Genomic DNA, 21,261 nt, shown 5'->3' with positions numbered 1-21,261 from the left:
CGGAGTCCACAAGCATCAACAAGGGGAACGAATGTCTAATTTAGCATTTATTTATAGTTTCTACTATTATTTTGATAGAAAAGTTATCATATCTGCAAGTTAGCTGCTTCATTCTGGTGTTTCTTATAAAAACTTACATTTTACAAGTGTAACAGTTGATTTGTGCGTAATTTTCGATATCAAAAGGTACTAAGATGTAATTATTTAATAAAAGAAAAGCAGATAAAATGGAAAGCAGCCGTTACTGTGCCCTAATGTGTTGTCTTCTTTTGCCTCTACCTTTTATCATTAAAGAAAGGGCACATTGTTGTAGCTTCATTTCCTCTGTTTGTATGTAACTGGATCTTAGATGAACGTTGAAACTCTACATTTGAAATTCTATAAAACGCAACACCATCTCCAAACTCCGCATACCAGCGGATAGACGCAGGGGCCCATCGTCACCAGATGGTCCAGACAGGACCTCCACTCATGTCCCAGAGGCATAGCCCCCCCGTGTCACACCCCCAGCATTATGGCTTGTGTTCCCTCCCCTCTGACGCGCCGGACCCACATAAATAGAAGGCTCTCCGACTTCAGCGCACACTTCAGCTCAGACGCTCCAAGAGCAAGTATCTCCTCTAAAAACCCCCAAAACAAAGCACAACAAGCAGAAAACAAAATGAGTCCCAGCATCACGACAGAGGCCAGACAGCCTCTCCCTGCACGGTCCACTGTGGCCCAGAGAAAACAGGCCAACGAACTGAGAAAGGTAAGGAAAAGAGAAATTACGCAACTTCACTGAAGCTGGTGTTTTTGGAAACGCATTTGACTTTTTAAGAGCAGTTGGATGATGTTTTTTGTGCCTTTCTTTCTAGACTCTGAAACCACTGCTGGAAAAGAGAAGACGTGCTCGTATCAATGACAGTCTCAGTCATTTGAAGAGCCTGATCCTGCCTCTGATCGGCAAAGACAACGCCCGTTACTCCAAACTGGAGAAAGCTGATATTCTGGAAATGACCGTCCGTTTCCTCAGAGATCTTCCTTCCACCCCAGTCAAAGGTCAGCATCACCTCTTAGACTCTTGAAATTCATAAATAATTAAAGTCCAGAATGTCTGTTAAATATGGAATTCGAGACACTAATCAAATGTTCTTCTTTTCTTAAACCAGACTCAGCAGAAAGTTACAGAGAAGGTTACAAAGCCTGCCTCCAGCGCGTCTCCGCTCTGCTTCCTAAAACCAGCCTGGACCAGGACGCGTGCCAGCGCGTCAACGACTTCGTCCAACAGTCCATGTCCGCCACTGTCACCCCCACCTGCCTGAACTGCTGCGCACAGAGCTCCAGGACCTTCCCCCAGATCCAGCAGAGACTCCAGAGCATCAAATCCAGCTTCAGCTCCAGACTGGAGTTCCAGTCCCGCAGCGGCACCCCGGTGGCCCCTGTCAGGGCGCAGCCAGGCCCGCAGGCTGTGAACGCAGCCATGTGGAGACCCTGGTAGAATAGACGGACACTTTTCACATGTGTGTTTTAATGACCTAATGTTATTTATACCTATTGCATGTTTGTAGCGGTAGAGATGAAGCTATCCTGTTGTATGATACATTTTATGAAACGTTTTTGCTCATGTTATTTAATGCCAGATGGCAAAGGAGCACAGATCTCAAAGAAACTGTAAAGTCTATGGACCTTTCAGAAAATGCAATCCTCTTTGGGGTTTCAAAGATATGGGTTGTAGACAACACTTTTGTAAAACCCCAAGGGTTATAATGTTTGAGGTTTGCACGATGGACTTAAAAGTATTTTGGTCTGTGCAAAAGAATAGTCTGTAAACACTATGTGTTAAATAGATGATGCATTATTCGATGATATGTAAGAAAATCTTGTTTTGTGACGCTTACAGTTTGTTATTGACAAAACATTTTCAATAAATGTTCATTCGCCGAAGCTCGATGTGTTGTTTGATTCTTTAATGTGTGAGATGGGAAATGATGAGGAATTCCTTTTTAAACTTATAAGTGTAAATGGGATAAATCTGAGGGAAGTGAAAGAAATGAAAAAGGCGCGCAAACGCATAAAGCCACAGGTCACCCTGAGCCCATTGATGCTGATGAGCAGCTGCTCCATTGTTGGCGGATGTGAGGCGCCTCTCTGGTTACCGCCAAATCGGTGGGAAGAAGCTGAGCTGGTTGTGTGATGGGACACACACTGAGATGAAGGCAGTAGTGGATTACAATGACAGACCTGACATAGTTCCAAACCTCTGACTGATCCACAATGTCTTATATTTACAATGATACTTGGTGCTCTAAGGATCCACTGATATTAAAGGGCATGTTCACCAGTTCTGGATGGTTATTTACGTCTGCAGATTTTATTTATGTTTCTATTTTTACTGCAGCTTCTTTTGCAATGAAGGACTTTCCAGCCGTAGGCTGTAAAACACTATTGTACCTTTGTTTAAAGCAGTGACCTCCTCATGCTTTGGCTCTGCTGTCTTCAACAAAATGACTTCAGCTAAACTGGATGAACAGTCTTAAATGTCTGCTGCAAACTGCAATAACTAACATTCTGCTATAAGTGTTGTAAAACAATTAAATTAAAAAATAAAACACAACATATTCTTAAAAAAAAAACAAAACAAAAAAACATCATTAATCCTAAGCACAAAATTGTCATTTGCGAATCTTAACTGGTAGACCTGATTCATGTGGACATGACAGTCTAAGATATAATTTCAGTAATTACATCATTATACCTTCTTATTTCTTTACTAACATGGTCTGCAAAAGTATTGCTAAAATTATTTGTTCACGTGGAGGAAATGTAGAGATGTTTGATACAATTATTGGGTGCTTGGCAGTGGCAGAACATCTGTCATTTTGTTGCAATTTAAAACGTTATAAATGTAATTTAAATATTCAGTGCTTTTCACTCAAAAACCAAAAATGAACACTTTCACTGAATACATTTTTATGACTCAAGTGGACCAAATATGACTGAGTTTAATAGTTAACTGGCAGCAGTCAGATAGCTAAGAATATAATAATAGTGTTTACGTATAGTACAGTTTTGTGTTACACATTCAGTGTAAGCTATAGAACTTCACTTTAACAGTGACATAATTTAAGTGCTACTCACTAGATAAAAATAACCAAACTTTACAAAAAAGTATTTGAAGTGTGAAGAGTGTTCATAAATAATGCACATACATATTCTCTTTCACTTTTCATTTAACCTGTTAAATGAACAGATCATGACTAACCTGTATACAGTGCAGATAATGGGTCAACAACCCCAAGTTTTCTGTTGACAAAAAGCCAAGGATGATGTTCACAAATTTTTATTTCAGAGTCTCCAATATCACAGAAGTCGGTTGAAATATGTCCCGTAAAAAGTACAACATGGATTCACAACAAAACCAGTTGGTTAGCTGAAATGAAAAGAATCTCTTAAAATAGTCCCCATAAGAATTCCTGATTTCCCATTTCCTGAAAAGTTGGGACATTTTTTAAACTGCAATTAAAACAAAAATCTACAACTTTTTTTTTTTTTTTTTTTTTACCAACATCTTTATAAGTCTCTAGTTATTTCAGCAGGAGAACGTCAGGCCTCATAGGCTCAAAGTGCATGTGCTGGACTCTCCTCTGTACAGGACACAGCTGTGAAAATGTATGGAGATCATGAAGAGGAAAATCCGACAACAGCCACCTCTGACTGGACCAGCTGAAGTCTGGTTTGGATTTTGACTGTGTCATCATATCAGGTCTCATCAGGTCATCATAATCTAAAAATCAGAATCTTTTGATATTTACAAAATGCAATTAACTTGATCAATAAAAACAGCAGAAATCTGTTCCTTGTACTTTGTAATCCAATTTAAAATAGATTGAAATTAATGAATGAATCACAGGTTTTAATGTATAGTAGCCTTTCTGAAAAACAACAGCAAATCAGCTAAAACAGGGAGGCTACAGGTGAGTATGAGCCATCCATGCATCCATGCATCCATCCATCCATCCATCCATCCATCCATCCATCCATCCATCCATCTGTTTATCCTATCATCCATCCATCCATCCATCCATCCATCCATCCATCCATCCATCCATCCATCTGTTTATCCAGTCATCCATCTGTCCATCCATCCATCCATCCATCCATCCATCCATCCATCCATCCATCCATCCATCCATCCATCCATATGTCCATCCGTCCGTCCATCCATCCATCCATCCATCCATCCGTCCATCCATCCGTCCATCCATCCATCCGTCTGTGTATCCTATCATCCATCCATCCATCCATCCATCTGTTTATCCAATCATCCATCTGTCCATCCATCCATCCATCCATCCATCCATCCATCCATCCATCCATCTGTTTATCCATCCATCCATCTGTTTATCCAATCATCCATCTGTTCATCCATCCGTCCATCCATCCATCCATCCATCCATCCATCCATCTGTTTATCCAATCATCCATCTGTTTATCCAATCATCCATCTGTTCATCCATCCATCTGTCCATCCATCCATCCATCCATCCATCCATCCATCCATCTGTTCATCCATCCATCCATCCATCCACAAAGGAAATTCCTCTGTCATATTTCATCCAGTCCATATATTTGCAGCACTATAACAGCTGTCCTACTGAACTCACTAGTGGCACGAGAAACCTTAAAAACCCCAAACTGACCAAAAACCAGTGGAGTGATTCAAAAGTGAACCAGTGTTACAGGTCAATATAGATGGGATATATTTTCCAGTCCCATACTACATATACATATACAAACACAATGGTTACAGATCTTCGCCGTACAATAACATCTGGGAACAATTCACAGCTTTACTGTTTGACAGTATAATACAGTATATTACAGTGTTGGGGTGGCTGTGGCTCAGGAGGTAGACCAGGTTGTCCAATAACTTGAGGGTTGGTGATTTGAATCCCGCTCTGTCCTAGTCATGTGCTGTTGTGTCCTTGGGCAAGACACTTCACCCACTTTGCCTCCAGTGTCACTGGTGAATGAATGGGGGTGATTGGATAGGCTGCCATGTTTCCTGTGTAGCTGTAGCTGTGATTATAGATGTAAATTATCACCACCAGTGTGTGACTGTGGAGTTAATGAATCATGAACCCAATGTAGAGCACTTTAACCCTTTCATGCACAAATTATGAGAACCTTAATCAAAAATTTTTCCTGAGTATTTTTATTCCTCTTCAGTCATGAAAAAAACAATGCAATTGAAAACTTTTTTCTGAAAAAAAAAAAAATAAAAATAAAATAAAATAAAAATAATTTAAAATTTTAAAAAATACATTAAAAAAAAAAAAAAGAAAAAAAAAATTCTCATGAACCTATTTTTCATGAAGTTGCAAAAATGTCCACTCAGCTGGACACCATACGTTTAATTTTTGACACACAGAAACATGTATTTACTGATAAACTGTGTGAAAACTATGGGGAGGGCTTGTGATTCTGGGGGTTTATGCTCAGGAGAGATCTACATAATGTTACCAATTCATGTCAGAAAAGATATGTAGTGTCTTAAAACTTTAATAAAGATATGTGTAAAAAAAACAAAACAAAACAAAAAAAACCCCAAAAAACAAAACAAAAAAAAAAAAACGAAAGAACAAAACCCATGAATATACAAGAGAACAGCTCTAGAATAGCTGTCCACTGTAGTGACCAGTATGCATGAAAGGGTTAAGTACCTTGCAAAGCGCTATATAAAATCCAAGTCATCTCTAACCCCCTTTGCGATCGTTGTGACCTGAGCTCAGCTTCACTGTCACATACGTTTTGGACATGACATCAACATCACTACCCACTGGACTGAAACTTTACAGACTTTGTCTAAGATTTTTAAGAGACAGATCCCTCCAGACCCAATAACAATAATGTTCAGTGTGGAACCAACAGGAGTGGACCTTAGTACTAAACAGAATGTCGTTTTGAAGTTTGTGACACTACTGGCCAGACGCCTTATTCTGTTAAACTGGAAGAACAAAAATCCTCCAACTCATTAGGCTGAAAGACATTATGCAACACTTACATTTGGAGAAAATCTAATTTTCACTAAAAGATAATGTAAAGTTATTTTATTCAATTCGGCAGCCCTGTATAGATTACTTTAATATCAAGTAAGTAGAAAGACCTCCTCCCCCCTTTTTTTCCCCCCTTATTTTGTGTATGTGTACGTGTGTGTAGGTGTAGTGTTCTTGTTCTGACACACATATATTGGATACTATATATGACTTTTTTATATTGTCATTGTTCTAATTTCAATAAAAAGAGTTAAAAAAAAAAAAAAAAATCCAAGTCATCTCCATACATGTCTTTGTACTGTGTAGTATAAAGACATACAGTGCTGTACAAAAGGCTTGGGATACCATTATTTTTTTTTGTTTTTGCAGGGTTGAAACAAGCAAATATATTTATTTCTCATTCTTTTTTGCTCAGATACATCAAGAAAATACAGGAAATGTGCACAACCTTAAATGAGACACAAAAAATGACACTGAAAGGGTTTTAAAAGTTAAAGTTACTAAACATCAGAAAGTCAATGCAAGAAATCTAATATCGTCTGAACAAAAAAATTAAAGACATGTTCAATGCAAAAGGAGGTCACACTAAATACTACCACTTTGGTTTATAGAAGCTGTTTTTTCCCTGCAACCTATGTTTTTACTGCTGTACTGTACATACTTCACATATAAGCCCCTTTTACACAGCACTTCTGTTGTGGGAATATTTCGCCTTTATTCCAGGACGACATCTGTGTAAATAAAATGGTGAGATCATTTGGTCCCACCTCTGTCATGGTTTTGTAACACCTTTGGAGGTAGTAACAGAGCCCTGATAAAGGTGGAATCATGATTCCAGAACGCTGTGTGTAGTGACTTCAACAAACAAAGAATCGCTGAGAAGCTAAGGCCGGGGCTTTCCTTTGTCTGACGTGCTTAATGGAGAAAAATCACTGCGATACCTAAAATAAGTTTAACTTTTTATTAATGAAAAAAGACTAACCAACTCATGATACCGTGCACAAACTCATAATCAACGTGATCAGAGTGATCAAAGAAAATAGCGGTCAACAAACAATATGGCGTCCCTGCTCACCCTCTCTCTGTCTCCCCATCTACACAGGTGAGCAGGTGCATATATTAACATCCCCACCCATATCTGTATGACCTACTTATTCCCTTATCAACATGATCACACAAAACCCTAAATAATGTCAGAAACAATAACAAACCCCAATATTTAAACCCTCATACCCCTACAAAATACATCTAAATTCATTCATGGCTCCTACACTATGTAAAAGGAACACCTCTCATTCCGCAAACAAGGTGTGATGTTTTGGTGGCATATTGTATGTGTGACCCCCACGCTGGGGGGATTTAAAAATGAGTGCAGCCATGTACAGTAAACAAACATATCAATGCAACCAGAAAGATGTCGAACTGTTGAGACGCAGAGATCCACAAGCTGTTGTCACCTCAGGCACCAGACTCTATCCATGCTAATATTTGTGGAATGGTGAAAGACTCTGGAGAGGTTAGTAACACCACAATGCTCGGGGTATTTCTGACGCGCAAGTTATGTCACACTATACACTGCGCTGCGTCACTGCCCCTTTGATTCCGTAATGCAGGTCCGAAGTGTAAAAGTCCAGCCTGTCTCACCTCTGTTACTCCTTTGACTTGGCTGTGGAAATAAGTCATTAGTGGAAAAAAGGTGGGATCACCATCTCACCTTTTTTTGCCAGATTGTCTGTGTAAAAGCGGCTATAGATTGAATCTGAACACAGAGACTGAGAAATGCACGTGTGGTCATTAGAGCTTTAATAAACCAAAAAACCTCAAGGTTACTTTATTTATACCCGTAGGTAGATTTGTTTTGCAGTCTAGGTGATTGCCTTGGCATTACAACAACACATACATTGAACATGCAAGACAGGCACTTGATCACGCTTACAGACAGGACAAAAAGTGCTCAGTGTTCCACCATTCATCGGTATAGCAGCATGGATAAGTAAAAGAATAAAATAGATAAGATCAAATAAATAAAAACAAGATGCAATAAAACACAATGAAAACCAGAAAAGATAAAAACAATCCAGGACAAAAACCAGGATAAGAACATAAAATTAAAAATTTTTAAAATTTGAAGTCACAATAATAATAAATAGAGCAAAGAAATAGAATAAATAACTAAATAAGTTAGTAAAGTGCAATGTCACTATTTTTTATTGAGCTCAGTGATGGCGACAGGAACAAAGCTGTTTTTATAACGTTGTGTCCTGCACCTTGGGACTAAGAACCTCCATCCAGAGGAAAGGAGTTGAAATTCACCTCGTAAAGGATGGGAGTCATTGTTAAGAACTGATGAAGCCATCCTCTGCACCTGTTTAGTGTACAGGGAGGCGGGACAAGACTGGGACTCACCAATCAGGCGACTGGACCATCTCACTATTTGATTCAGTGAGTTTCTCTCAGCAACTGAGGTCTGACTGAACCACACCACCAGACAAAAAAATAAAACAGACTCAATAAAGGAACGATAAAACCTATAGTTAGACTAGAACTTTTCTAATCTATAAATCACTTAAGACAGGCTCACTCATCATCAATGGGGACTGTGTGGAGAGGGTATCAGACTTCTGCTTCCTGGGTGTCCACATCGAGGAGGGCCTGACCTGGAGCGTGAACAGCTCGAAGGTGCTGAAGAAGGCCCAGCAGAGACTGCACTTCCTGAGGGTGCTCAGGAAGAATAACATCACGTGGAGACTGCTGGTGTCCTTCTACCAGTGCTCCATACAGAGCATATTAACATACCGTACTTTGTTTGTGTGTGGTTCACCAGCTGCACAGCAGTCCAGAGGAAAGAGCTCCAGAGGGTCATTAACACGGCACAGAAGATCATCGGTTGCCCCCTCCTCTCACTGCACAACCTTCACAGTGCCTGCTGTGTCAGAAGAGTGCAGAACATTGTGAAGGACACCTCTCACCCTGGACACTCCATGTTCCAATTGCTGCCATCAGACAGACGATACAGGACAATCAGATCAAGAGCAAACAGACTCAAAAACAGTTTCTATCCATCAGCAATAACCACCCTCAATGCCATAAAAAACAATCTCTAACACAACACATATATACAGTGACGGGATCGTGCAATGACGGAATGACCGGCTGTGTGTATTTGTTTCTGTATTTATTCATTATTGTGGTGTTTGTGTTGTTTTTTACTATGCACCGATTGTTTGACTTTTTTTTTATTTCGTTGTATATGTTGCATGTTACAATGACAAGAAAGGACTATTCTATTCTATTCTATTCTATTCTATTCTATTCTATTCTATTCTATTCTATTCTATTCTATTCTATTCTATTCAACACAGAGAATAATTCATTTGGTAATGACCACAAAAGTAGCACTGGGTCTATATGGGTTGATGATGAAATTACACTGATAAGTTGCATGAAGACATAAAAACTGTGATGACCATGTTGACTTTTAACCCATGAAGACTCAAACAGTCACTGGCAACCAAACCATCTACTGAACTAAACTGTTTAATACATGTTGATCCACTAATCCTATCAATACATGTAAATAGTTGATGTAAAATACAGTTTGACGTCTTTTCATGGTCATCAGATATGACCCATTTGGACGTTCAGAGGCTCCGTAGTGAAAATGGAAACACCGTCATCTTCTACAACATTGATTCACCAGTAAAACCCATGGAGTTGGATCAATGACAGTGGATGGAGACACTTGTTTTTATGTTCAGTTGTTGATATCTTTGCTGAAAAAGTCACTTTTTCTTCAGTTTTGTCTGTTTCTGATATAACAACCGATGAATTTACTTTGAGCTTTAATGAATATCTACATCATAAGTTAATAAAATATAGAAAAATACATGACTGACACGGAAAAATGCAAAACATTGACGATAATATTACAATAAATGGTGATAAATCACTTAAGAAACATTCAATACAGAGAAGAATTCATTTGGGAATGACCACAAAAGCTGCACTGGGTCTGTATGGGTTGATGATGAAATTACACTGATAAGTTGCATGAAGACATAAAAACTGTGATGGCTATCCACATGTTGACTTTTAACCCATGAAGACTCAAACAGTCACTGGCAACCAAACCATCTACTGAACTAAACTGTTCAATACCTGCTGATCCACTAATCCTATCAATCCATGTAAATAATTGGTGTAAAATGCAGTTTGTCATCTTTTCATGGTCATCAGATATGACCCATTTGGACATTCAGAGGCTCCATAGTTGCCGTGGAAACACCGTAACCTTCTACAACATTGATTCACCAGTAAAACCCATGATGGAGACACTTGCTTTATGTTCAGTTATTGATATCTTTGCTAAAAAAGTCACTTTTTCTTCAGTTTTGTCTGTTCCTGATGTAGCAACCATTGAATTTACTCTGAGCTTTAATGAACATCTACATAATAAGTGAATAAAATATAGAAAAATACATGACTGACACTGAAAAAAAAGCAAAATGCTGACGATAATATTACAATAAATGGTAATAAATCACTTAAGAAAGTCTCAATACGGAGAAAAATTTATTTGGGAACTGCCATAAAAATAGCACCGGGTCTTTATGGGTTAATCCTTTATTGGGTAAGTGACTATTTTCGGTAATTTCTGCTTACATTATAAGACAGTGACAACAACAGTTATAAAATACATGTTTCTTTCACCTTACATGTGGCTTTTTAAAAATGTTTTATATTTACTTTTTATATTTTTTATTTTTCTTTGACACTTATGGGTAAGAAACCAAATATGGTAACTTCACTGACCTTGATTTTCTACTTAACAATAAAACTCAAAAGTAATACACATAATAAAGTTTTCCTATGAAATATCTTTGAGTCATACAGTATAAGCCCAGAATTTGTATTTACTAAAATGCTTTAATTACAATGTACTTAAATAATTAAAGTTTTATGACATTGCTATAAAATGTTAAGTATATTCTACTAATTTGTAGACATAGTGGAAAGTACGAAAAAGTTTAAGTTGAATGGATTTAAATCACTAAGTTTTAGTCATGACCACACCTTTTTATCTCCACATTGCATTGTGGGTATTGGGCATGTTGTTGCAAATGTGTTCTTTTTCCGTGCAGGGGTTCAGCGGGGTTGTGTTGTTAGTGTTAACTTGGACGTAATGTGTGTATGGCAATGTTTATTGGCCTTTTTGTGTTTGTTTTTGTATTTTGGTAGAGCTGCACCATGAGTCAGAGCCATAGGAAGAACTATTGATTTACTGTTCATCAAAAATTTATCTTGTATAATGGAAATCTTAAGTCCTTGTCAAATTAAAAGCTAACTTCCATTCATGCTACAATATATTAAGTTGCATAATTATACAAAGCACTTTATATTGTAAAAGATTTTAATTTAAATTAACTTGGAATTGAGTACTATGAACTGATGATATTAAGTCTAATGATTATTCAAAGCTATTGACATTGCAACAAATTTTAAGTTAACCCTTTCATGCACTGTCCACTGCAGTGGACAGTTCTTCTCCAGCTGTTCTCTTGTGTATTAATGGGTTTTGTTGTTTTAGTTCCATATCAGCCAACACAGTGGACGCTTATGCACCATCCCATACACTGTAATTCAGATCATTACTGTAACTTTACTGTTCTTGATAAACCTGATCTGCAGTAACATGTTCAAGTGTAAATCAATTGTTATTTGTTAGACAAGAAGGGGTTTTTTTGGCATATTGTCTCCATGAAGTGAGTAATTACTAGCATTAGAATATGTTAAAATGTGAGAAGACATCAGATTAGAAGCATTAAACATGTTTTTATTTCATTGTTTTCATATCACTTTCTGATACTGGGTTTTAAACACGTTTCTTTACTTCAAAAATTAAATGCATGGATATTTTTGTGACTCCACAGAAAAAAAAACCCTCGATCGCATTGTTTTTTTCATGGCTAAACACTGAAGAAAAAAATCTTGACTAAGGTTCTCATAATTCGTGCATGAAAGGGTTAAATTCACTTGGCATTTAGTGTGTTGTACTTAAAATAGTAATTCCATTCAAATCAAGCATTTCAGTTTAATACACTCAAGTTTTCATTACTCATTACTTAATTTTTTTAAGGCAACGAGTTACCTCAGATTTTTTAAGTAAACTCAACTTATCCAGTCTTACAATGTAAATAGAAGGGAAGACCAGTCACCAGTGGACACTTCAGGCTTACATTGGTCGTTGTATAGTTGTAAAAAAGGAGCTGCCTATTGTCTGAAACTCAAGAAAAACGCAGAAGTCATGTCCACAGCCCCATCCCTCCCTGGTCCTCCCCCATCCCGAAGCCAAAGCATGTGACTCTTAATTCCCATGAAGTATCAGAACATTTTCAGACAAAGGCTCCCTGTTATCCGGCCTGCACAGATGGGTTACCGACGCCGAATTTGCTTGAAAAGACAAAAGACGACTCTAACCGTAAGAGCAGAAAACGGAGACGGGGACACCTCCATCCCCATCCTCCCATCATCCCAGTATCCCATCATCCCAGCGGGATGGAGGGGGCGCGTGCTGCAAGTGTGCCTCTCAATTTCTGCAGCGACATGTGTACACAACCTGCACCTTTTTTACTCTGTAGACTATTCCTTTTCATTTTACAACTGCAAACACTGAGCCTAAAGATTTATAATAAGTAGAGATAATCTGTCACGTCTCAATATATAAGAAAACACTATATGGACACTAATAAACAATGAACAATAAATAGCAAACAATAGAACCACGTGGTGAGTGTCGAATGGAAAATAATTTTAAGTTTATGTTAAACAACAGTTCTGGAAAGTTCACTTCTGTATGAAAACCAACCCATATTTGACACATTTTCCATTCACCATTGCTTTTATCAACATTATATTTTGCATTTATTGTTTCATATATCAAAAAATAATAGGTTATATGATATAGTCTATGTTGGAGATGTTGTCTTGGTAGAATAAAAGTGTAGCCCTGAATAAAACAAAATTCCTGATTTTTTTTTTTTTTTTTTTTAAGATATTTTCTTATTTAACCTTTATTTTACCAGGGAAACTTCACTGAGATGAAATATTTCTTATAAAAAACGTCTTGATTAAGATAGACAACTGAGCAACAAAGGAGCAACCCGACATATATGAAATACAAGGAAAGTATACATGCAAAGAGTAGTTGAATTAAATTAATGAGGCAAAACATCTACAAACACGTCTCTGCCTTTGTGCCATTTAAAAAAAACTTTACCCCCTGTGTTATCACTATTTTTACTTACTTATTAACTTATTTAATCCCCTTGTTTTATGTTTGGTGTACGGCACTTTGGCCAGCTGTAAAGTTCTTAAAGTGCATTATAAATAAAGTTGGTATGGTATGGTAAAATATATAAAGTAGAACATACTTGATTCATAATAAAAACCACTCCAGACAAATATCTTTCATATGCATCAACAGATTGAGCTTCGTGTTTCTTCGTCTCCATCTAATATTGATAAACAAGCATTTCATGAAAGCTTGGACGCTAAAAACTCTGAGGAGTCAAGCTGAAGGAGACAATTGCATCATGGAGCTTCAGGGTGTGTTCCAGCTGAATAATGATATAAAGTATATGCAGATGGGGCAGCCACGCCAAAACTGCGTGGAGATCAAGTGTTGTGCGTGTTAATGTGTTTAGAAAAAGAGTTTAGAGTGTGTGTGTGTGTGTGTGTGTGTGTGTGTGTGTGTGTGTGTGTGGGTGCGCGCACTTGTGAGAGGAGGTGGATGCAGGACTACGGAGGAGTGAGGGGGTGGAGTGGATGTACATGTAAAAAAAAAGGGGGGGGGGGGGGGGGGTGATGGTGGAGGATGGAGGCTCGGTAACAGACAACCATCTGGTCCCCGTGGCGCGTGCTGCGCGCGTGGTTCCCCTGAGTGCAGTGGCATTTGATGGGCTGTCATGCACCTTCATAGTTTTTACTCAAAAATATTAAAACTCAATACTTTTAATGTAAATGTCGTTTCACACATTTCTGTATTTGTTTATTAAGTCAACTCTGAAAGCACATAGTTTACATATTTACTCTCTTTATTCCATAAATACACAGTTTCAGTTCATATTTACCAGAGGCTTTTGTGAAGAAAACACATGCCCTTTCTATACCCACCCTCTGTTTTTCAACCCCCTCCACCCTGCGTTCCGCGTTGGTCACAACAGCGCCATACACCCTACAGGTAGACACTCCCCTGGGGACAAACAGCATAAAAACGTCACATGCAAAACTATTGTTGTCAAAATCTAGACGCAGATGTTATTTGAAGTAGCGTGGCTTGGGTGTGTGATTGGAGTAGGAGTCTGTATCTAAGGAAACTTCTCCTTACACGCAAGCCTGACCCCTATGCCAGTGATGTGTGTATTGCACTCTTTTGTTCCAAGACCGTATATAATATATACTGTATTCTGTTTATTTAAAATGTATATGTATTAAAAGAAAACGTAACCACACTTTAGACAAATTTTACCAAATAAAAACAACTGGAGTGGATGACAAGGACTTTCATCACACATACAGTTCCTGATAATAATTCCATTTAAAATGTATAATTAAAAAGAAAATGTATTATTGTATTGCTGTTCATTTATGTTTTTTGTTTATCGTGTTTCATAGGTTGGATCATACAATGAATTACAACTACTGAGGCACTGTGTAATTACGCACACATAAGAATGTTTTTTTAAGGAAACGAAGAAAAACATAATGTGAACGATTATATATGAAATAATGGAGTAAATATTTCATTATTCAGCGAAATACAAATTAAGGATTTTATTTAATTCATATTTTGTCGAAGACTTTTCCTTGTTTCCAACTTTAAGCCTTTTTACGCACACATAAGAATGTTTTTTTTAAGGAAACAAAGAAAAAAACAGTTTTAACCATTATATATGAAATAATTGAGTAAATATTTCATTATTCAGCGAAATATAAATGAAAGATTTTATTTGATTGATACTTTGTCGAAGAATGTTCCTTGTTTCCAACTTTAAGCCTCTTTACGCACACATAAGAATGTTTTTTTTAAGGAAACAAAGCAAAAACATAATTTTAACGATTACATATGAAACAACTGAGTAAATATTTCATTATTCAGCGAAATACAAATGAAAGCTTTTATTTAATTGCTATTTTGTCGAAGAAGTCTCCCTGTTTCCAACTTTAAGCGTCTTTACGCACACATTTCTGTGGCTTCTTGACACAGTTTTTTGTTTAATTTTTTGCATCGATCATAAGGTAGACACGCAGTGCAGTTGTTACGCTGGGATTAAAGTAGAAGACAGATGGTTATCTTTCTAAATATGATGCCTTTGTGTTGTTTTCATCGAAATACGTGGCCAGTCCAAATCGTTTGGTGTTGGCTTGGGGGCGTACCCGTGACGCACGGAAACCGACGCCAAAGTCCGGGATAAATACCGCTGCTCTTGGCCGTTACAGACACATCTTCCCCTTTACCTTTCCTGAACACTTCTCCCGAACAAAGAAGACGCTCAAAATGTCTCCAAACATGACTTGTGAAGCTCTGCAGTCTTTTTCTCCAAGCCCAATGGCCAAAAGAAAAGAAGCCCTTGAGCTCAGAAAGGTAAGCAAACTCAGCCTTTTTTCTGTTTTGTCTCTTTTCTCCTCTTACTTTGCATGTGTTTCTCTAAATTTTATGAATTAACACTAATTATCCTGTGCTTTTTTTCAGACTATGAAACCTCTGATGGAAAAAAGAAGGCGCGCTCGTATCAACGAGAGCCTGAACCATCTCAAAAACCTGATTCTTCCTCTCACAGGCAGAGATGTAAGTTACAGTATACAACTATTTTACTGAGTTACAACAAAATACAGCTTTTCATACATCGTTAAATTTGTGAACAATTTAGGCTCATTACATTTTCTTCTTTTTTTTCCTACAGAAGAGTCGCTACTCCAAACTTGAGAAAGCTGACATCCTGGAAATGACTGTGAGATTCCTGGGTGATATTCCTCCTGTTAACACCAAAAGTAAGTTCTGCTTCTGCTTCACATGTTCACTTATTAATAGTAAAAATATAACAGTTTCATTCATTTAGGGCAGTGAAACTAACATATCATTGTTTTGTCTTCAGATGCAGCAGACAGTTACAGGGACGGATACAAAGCCTGCCTCCAGCGGGTCTCCACCCTGGTTCCAAACACACGCCTGGACCAGGACGTGTGCCAGCGCGTCAACGACTTCATTCAACAGTCCATGACCGCCAGCATCACACCGACCTGTCTGAACTGCTGCGCACAGAGCTCCAGGACCCTTCCTCAGATCCAAAAGAGACTCCTGAGCCTCAAATCCAGCTTCAGCCCCAAACTGGAGGTCCAGTCCCGCAGCGGCACCCCGGTGGCCCCCGTCAGGGCGCAGCCTGGTCCTCAGGCTGTGAACGCAGCCATGTGGAGACCCTGGTAAATGGATGGACATTTCACTGTAGAAGCCTGTGGAAAGTGCATGAACTTTAGGCTACACGGTAAAATGGCGTCACTTGTAAATATGCACAGTGATTCATTGTCATGTTTCGTTGATGAAATCCAGAATTCATCGTTAAATCGTCTTAGTTGAGTATTATATACTTACGTATTGCGCACGCGTCTAATGTCCGGTATAAGATGACATGTTTAGACAGTCGTATTTGATTAAAATCCGCATGTATGTATACGTTCAATATTTAGTCCTGTCCGTGGACTGAATGATTAAGGGCCACTGAAACCGCCCTGTAAGACCCAAAGGGTCAGTATTTGTAGGAATTTGCACCTTTGACTTCAGTGTTTTGAGTCTGTGCAGATGAACATTGTAGACAGATTATTTGTCACTAAAAGTATCTCTGTTGGGATGTGTTTTATTTTTGCGATTAATTGCAAATGTTGTATTTATATTGTATAAAAAAATAAAATAAAACTGCGATGTCGTGGTTAAATGGTGTGTTGTTGTTTTTTTTTTTGCCGCTCCTTATCCTTGACTTACAGTCATGAAGTGGGTCATGGAAACAATAAAGACAAAAAGATGGAAAAACTCAATGTGCACATACCCAGATAGCAAAATTATTATGGTTTAAATCTGGCCCAAAACTGGCATGCCATTTTGGCAAAGTTCTGGGCAGATATATGAGCCCTGAATGGCCCAAAATAGGCAAGCCAAAATCAAACCAGAAGGAAGCCAAAATTCACCCAAAACTACTTGCGGACTTCCAAAATATAACCGTAATTGTCCCAGAAAAGCCCCAAATCCCCATAATCCAGCCAAAAAGTAGCCGAAACTGACCCAAAGTGAGGCCAAAAGGTGGCCAAAATTTGTGTTGATCATGCTTTTAAAATAAAGTGGGTTTTCTTCTGGGTAGAAATTCCCGCTCTTTGCACAGTGTTTTGGCTTTACAGAAATATGCCAAAACACAACCAAACACATTCATATATGGAATAAGATGTTGCCGCTCTTTAGTCAATCTTCTGGTTTGCCATAAACATACCATACCATCCCTATACTTGATCCTGCTCTGTGCCCAGTCTTTTGGTTCACCACACATATGCCAGAACTCAGCCATATACTGCTGGTGCCGCCATATCTATTATGGATAATCTTAATCCTACCACAGTTAAGCCTAAAGGTTTTCATAATGCCAAAAGAAAGCCAAAAATGCCAAATGTTTGCCATAATACTGCCAAAATATTTGCTATCTGGGATATAGAAAGACGTGTTCCAAAACTACAAGAAACAAAATTAATAATTAGTGTCAAACTTTAATACAAACCCTGTGCAGTAAATACACTTTTACACATACTTGGATGACACATCTGTCTGGTTAACAGACTGGAAAAACCGTTGGTGACTCTGACAGAAGGATGTTGTGGTCACACGCGCCCCAACAGGCACAACATGACAATGCACCTCATTTTATGAGCCTCCATAAATACGGTCTCTGCTGCCCCCCTACGACAGTCTGAGGGACATGCCTGACAAGTTTCTGTTTCCGTTTTGCAAGCATGTCTTTCACATTTTCCTCTTCCATCGAAAATAAGCGGACGCGCCAAACAGCTGCCGCGTGTTTGCTTTAACCTGAGTCTGGAATGAGTCTGCGCGTCCTGGAGACTGTGGTCAGACGTTTTGGACACTCATTAAACACCGGTGTTTAATCCTCTTCCTGCATCCGGGTCCAGTACTTTTTCCAACATAAGACTGTTTTTTTTTTTTTTTTTTTCCTAGGAGAGACCGTGACCACAGCAGAAGAGAAGAGTCCGACTGCCCCTCGCATCGCACAGAAATCTCGCTGCTCAACGAGATCAGGAACCCCGAGAGTTTATCACCATCATCATCATCCTCCTCACCATCATCATGTCGGGACCACAGGAGCGCCAGGCAGCATCCACCCTTCAGTTATGCAGGTAGGACCTTCAGCACCATGCCTTAACACATGTGCAAAGCGTCCTCGGTTCGGTATTAACGCGATGTCGAGCTGCAAATGACGAAAAGTGCGCAGCTACCGGCGTCGTTGCGTTGCGTGGATCCTTCCTCCCAGGATCATAACCCAGATAATCCGCCGATATCCTGTTATAACACACAGTGTCTGCACAGGAATGCAAGTCTGTGTTATACCCACTCAAGACAAAAAACAACAACAAAAAAAACAGGTTTAGTTTCAGGTGAATGGGGGTTATTACGCGTCGTGGAGCCCGTGGGGTCTCGGCTGGTGGAGGTGCAGACCAGTCCGTGGCGCATGTCGTGTGTGATGACCTCAAGTGGGTAAACACCGGTAGCACAAGGACACACTAAGGTCGCTTTTATTGCACAGAAAGTTTAACCCTCCTGTATCCCGTCCAGCAAGGCTCTTACTAAGCACCAAGAGTGCCTTTTTGGCACACTTGTGGAATTATGTCAAAAAATTTGTCATACAGATATTTTTTTAATTCTTTTACACTTATTTCTATTTCATCAACTTGAGCCATAAATAAAAATACCAAATACTCAATAACTGTCACATTTTATAACCCTTTAAATGCCGTGTTTGTAATGTAAACAAACCATTTTTTTGGACGCAAAAAACAAAAAATTTTAAAAAATTTTTTTTCAATATACTACATGAAAAGTGGATCACATATTATTTAATTTTTGCAGCCTGGCATGTGTCAATGATTAACTCCAACATTAGTTAATTTGCATTATTATTATTTTTGGCGCTAGGTCAAATGTTCAAAAATACTAGCATCTGTCACCAAGTGTGCCAAAATGGCACACCTATAGATCAAATTATTAAATATTATATATTGATTTATTTTTCTGCTCTAATTTGATTTTATTTTTGTAAATCAAGGTCAGCCCTAATCATATATATCAAATAATCATTCATTTTAGATTTTTTTTTTTTAACCTTTTAAACGATCTCTTTTCATCATGACGTCACTACATTTTTTGATGCAAAAAACACAAAATATGTTTTGTTTTTTTGGTTGTTTTTTTTTCCAGAATACTACATAAAAATTGTATCACATATTATTTGATTTTTGCAGCCTGGCATATGTCAATGATTAACAGCAACATTAAAAACATTAGTAAATTAATTTAGACCCTCATCTCTCAAATGAAGCCCAGATATCAGTAAAAGAAGGATTTATGCCTTAATGGCTTTCGGATCAAAAACAGTGGTTATAATGGAAGAAATAGTGCGTTTTTGGCACACTTGTGAGACAGATGTTAGTCTTGTAATTTTCTTTTGTTTACAATGTGCAAATTTTAGTTGGTGGCCAGAATTTTAAAGATCATGCACAAATGAACAACTTTTGAATTCTAATCTTATTTAAATTGTGAAAAATAATATGAAGTTTTTTAACACAAAGTGCAAAGTGTGCCTAAAAAGCGCACCCGGATACTGGAGGGTTAAATTGATTTAATACCTCGAGTGAAGTGACAGCTGTGGATAGTTTGCATGAATTGTAGTCTGGTAATGCAGTAAACAGATAAAAAAGAAACACACAAATCATCTGTTTTATTTGGTTAAAATGTAACCACTGCTGCTATTAAAATTCCTTTGCAGTGAATAAGCTTCATTTCCCACAGTTGAATGCATCTCAGTGGAATGTATTTCTGTTGGTTTATCAATGGGTGTAACACTAAAAAAACCCACAATCACAGTACAAACAGACTCTGAAGTAGGGCTGTGCAATTAATCGAAATTCAAATACGATTTCGATTATTAGACGCAACGATTACAAAAATTATGTAATCGAGAAAAAACGATTATTAATTTTGAGTTGTTTTAATTCACGCGCACGCAAGCTACCATGAGCTGCTCTGCCCCGCCCCCCTCTAAGCTCCAGCTGCCTGCTAGCCGGCAGGTCCACCCCAAGAGGACAGTTGTACCTAGCGGTCTGGAAAAATGACAGGAGAATCACAGCAGAAGTGCTTGGTAAACAAAAAAGGCAAGTCAAATTCAATTGTATGGAATCACTTTGGGTTTGATGAAGAAGACGAAGAGCAAAAACACATCACGTGCAAAAAGTGTTTCGTAGTTGTGTCCGCACCGACCGCTAACACAACAAACCTTTGTAACCATCTAAAGTTTAGCCACCTTTATCATAATCTCATGAAAAACTAAAACACATAAAAACAACTTCGTCCGCAATGCAATCTTAAGTTTCCGAATCTCTTTACGCTGCAACTCCCGTATTAACCTAACCCTAACCCGTATAACCCTAACGTTCGTATTCTAGATGGCTGATGTTAACAGAAGGCCTGAACTGAAACCTCACAGCACGCCACTGAAATTATTATGTTTCATACTACATTGAACATACTTGAATTTATAATTTGCACTTTACGTGAGGTTTTTTTTTTTTTTTTAATTGCTACAGTTCTATGGCAAGTCTATAGCAGTTTAATTACAGTGCACTATTTATTTACAAAAGGAAACATACTTGAATTTACAGTACACTTATTTGCATTCAAAGATTTTTTTCGTTTCATACAAAAGTGAACATACTTTGTTTTAGTGGTTAAAAGCTTTATTTATGTTTAAAGAGTATATTTTACATTGTTTTGCAAGAAAAAAATAAACAACTTTAAGGTTAAAAAATAATCGTTTTTAATAATCGTGATTTCAATTATTGCTAAAATAATCGTGATTTTTTTTTTTTTTCTATAATCGAGCAGCCCTACTCTGAAGTG

At 38.0% G+C, this 21,261-nt stretch overlaps 2 protein-coding genes across 2 annotated transcripts; both read left to right on the top strand.

Annotated features, from left to right (window-relative positions):
* The first annotated feature begins 601 nt into the window (after positions 1-601).
* On the top strand, positions 602-1,917 carry LOC115423233 (transcription factor HES-2-like). Its single transcript, XM_030140012.1, has 3 exons — positions 602-751; positions 858-1,041; positions 1,152-1,917. The coding sequence occupies exons 1-3, from the start codon at positions 662-664 to the stop codon at positions 1,478-1,480; spliced, it is 603 nt and encodes a 200-aa protein (XP_029995872.1). The 5' UTR covers positions 602-661; the 3' UTR covers positions 1,481-1,917.
* Positions 1,918-15,232: 13,315 nt separating this feature from the next.
* Positions 15,233-17,005, top strand: LOC115423234 (transcription factor HES-2-like). The gene is made up of 4 exons (XM_030140013.1): positions 15,233-15,681; positions 15,790-15,885; positions 16,001-16,088; positions 16,193-17,005. Exons 1-4 carry the CDS (start codon positions 15,595-15,597, stop codon positions 16,519-16,521), a joined length of 600 nt encoding a protein of 199 aa, XP_029995873.1. The 5' UTR covers positions 15,233-15,594; the 3' UTR covers positions 16,522-17,005.
* Positions 17,006-21,261: the final 4,256 nt, after the last annotated feature.

This window comes from Sphaeramia orbicularis, chromosome 7 (genome assembly GCF_902148855.1).
Source record: "Sphaeramia orbicularis chromosome 7, fSphaOr1.1, whole genome shotgun sequence".
Classification (NCBI taxonomy): Eukaryota; Metazoa; Chordata; class Actinopteri; order Kurtiformes; family Apogonidae; genus Sphaeramia; species Sphaeramia orbicularis.
Note: the sequence above shows the minus strand (reverse complement) of the source record. Positions and strands in the feature narration are given on the sequence as shown.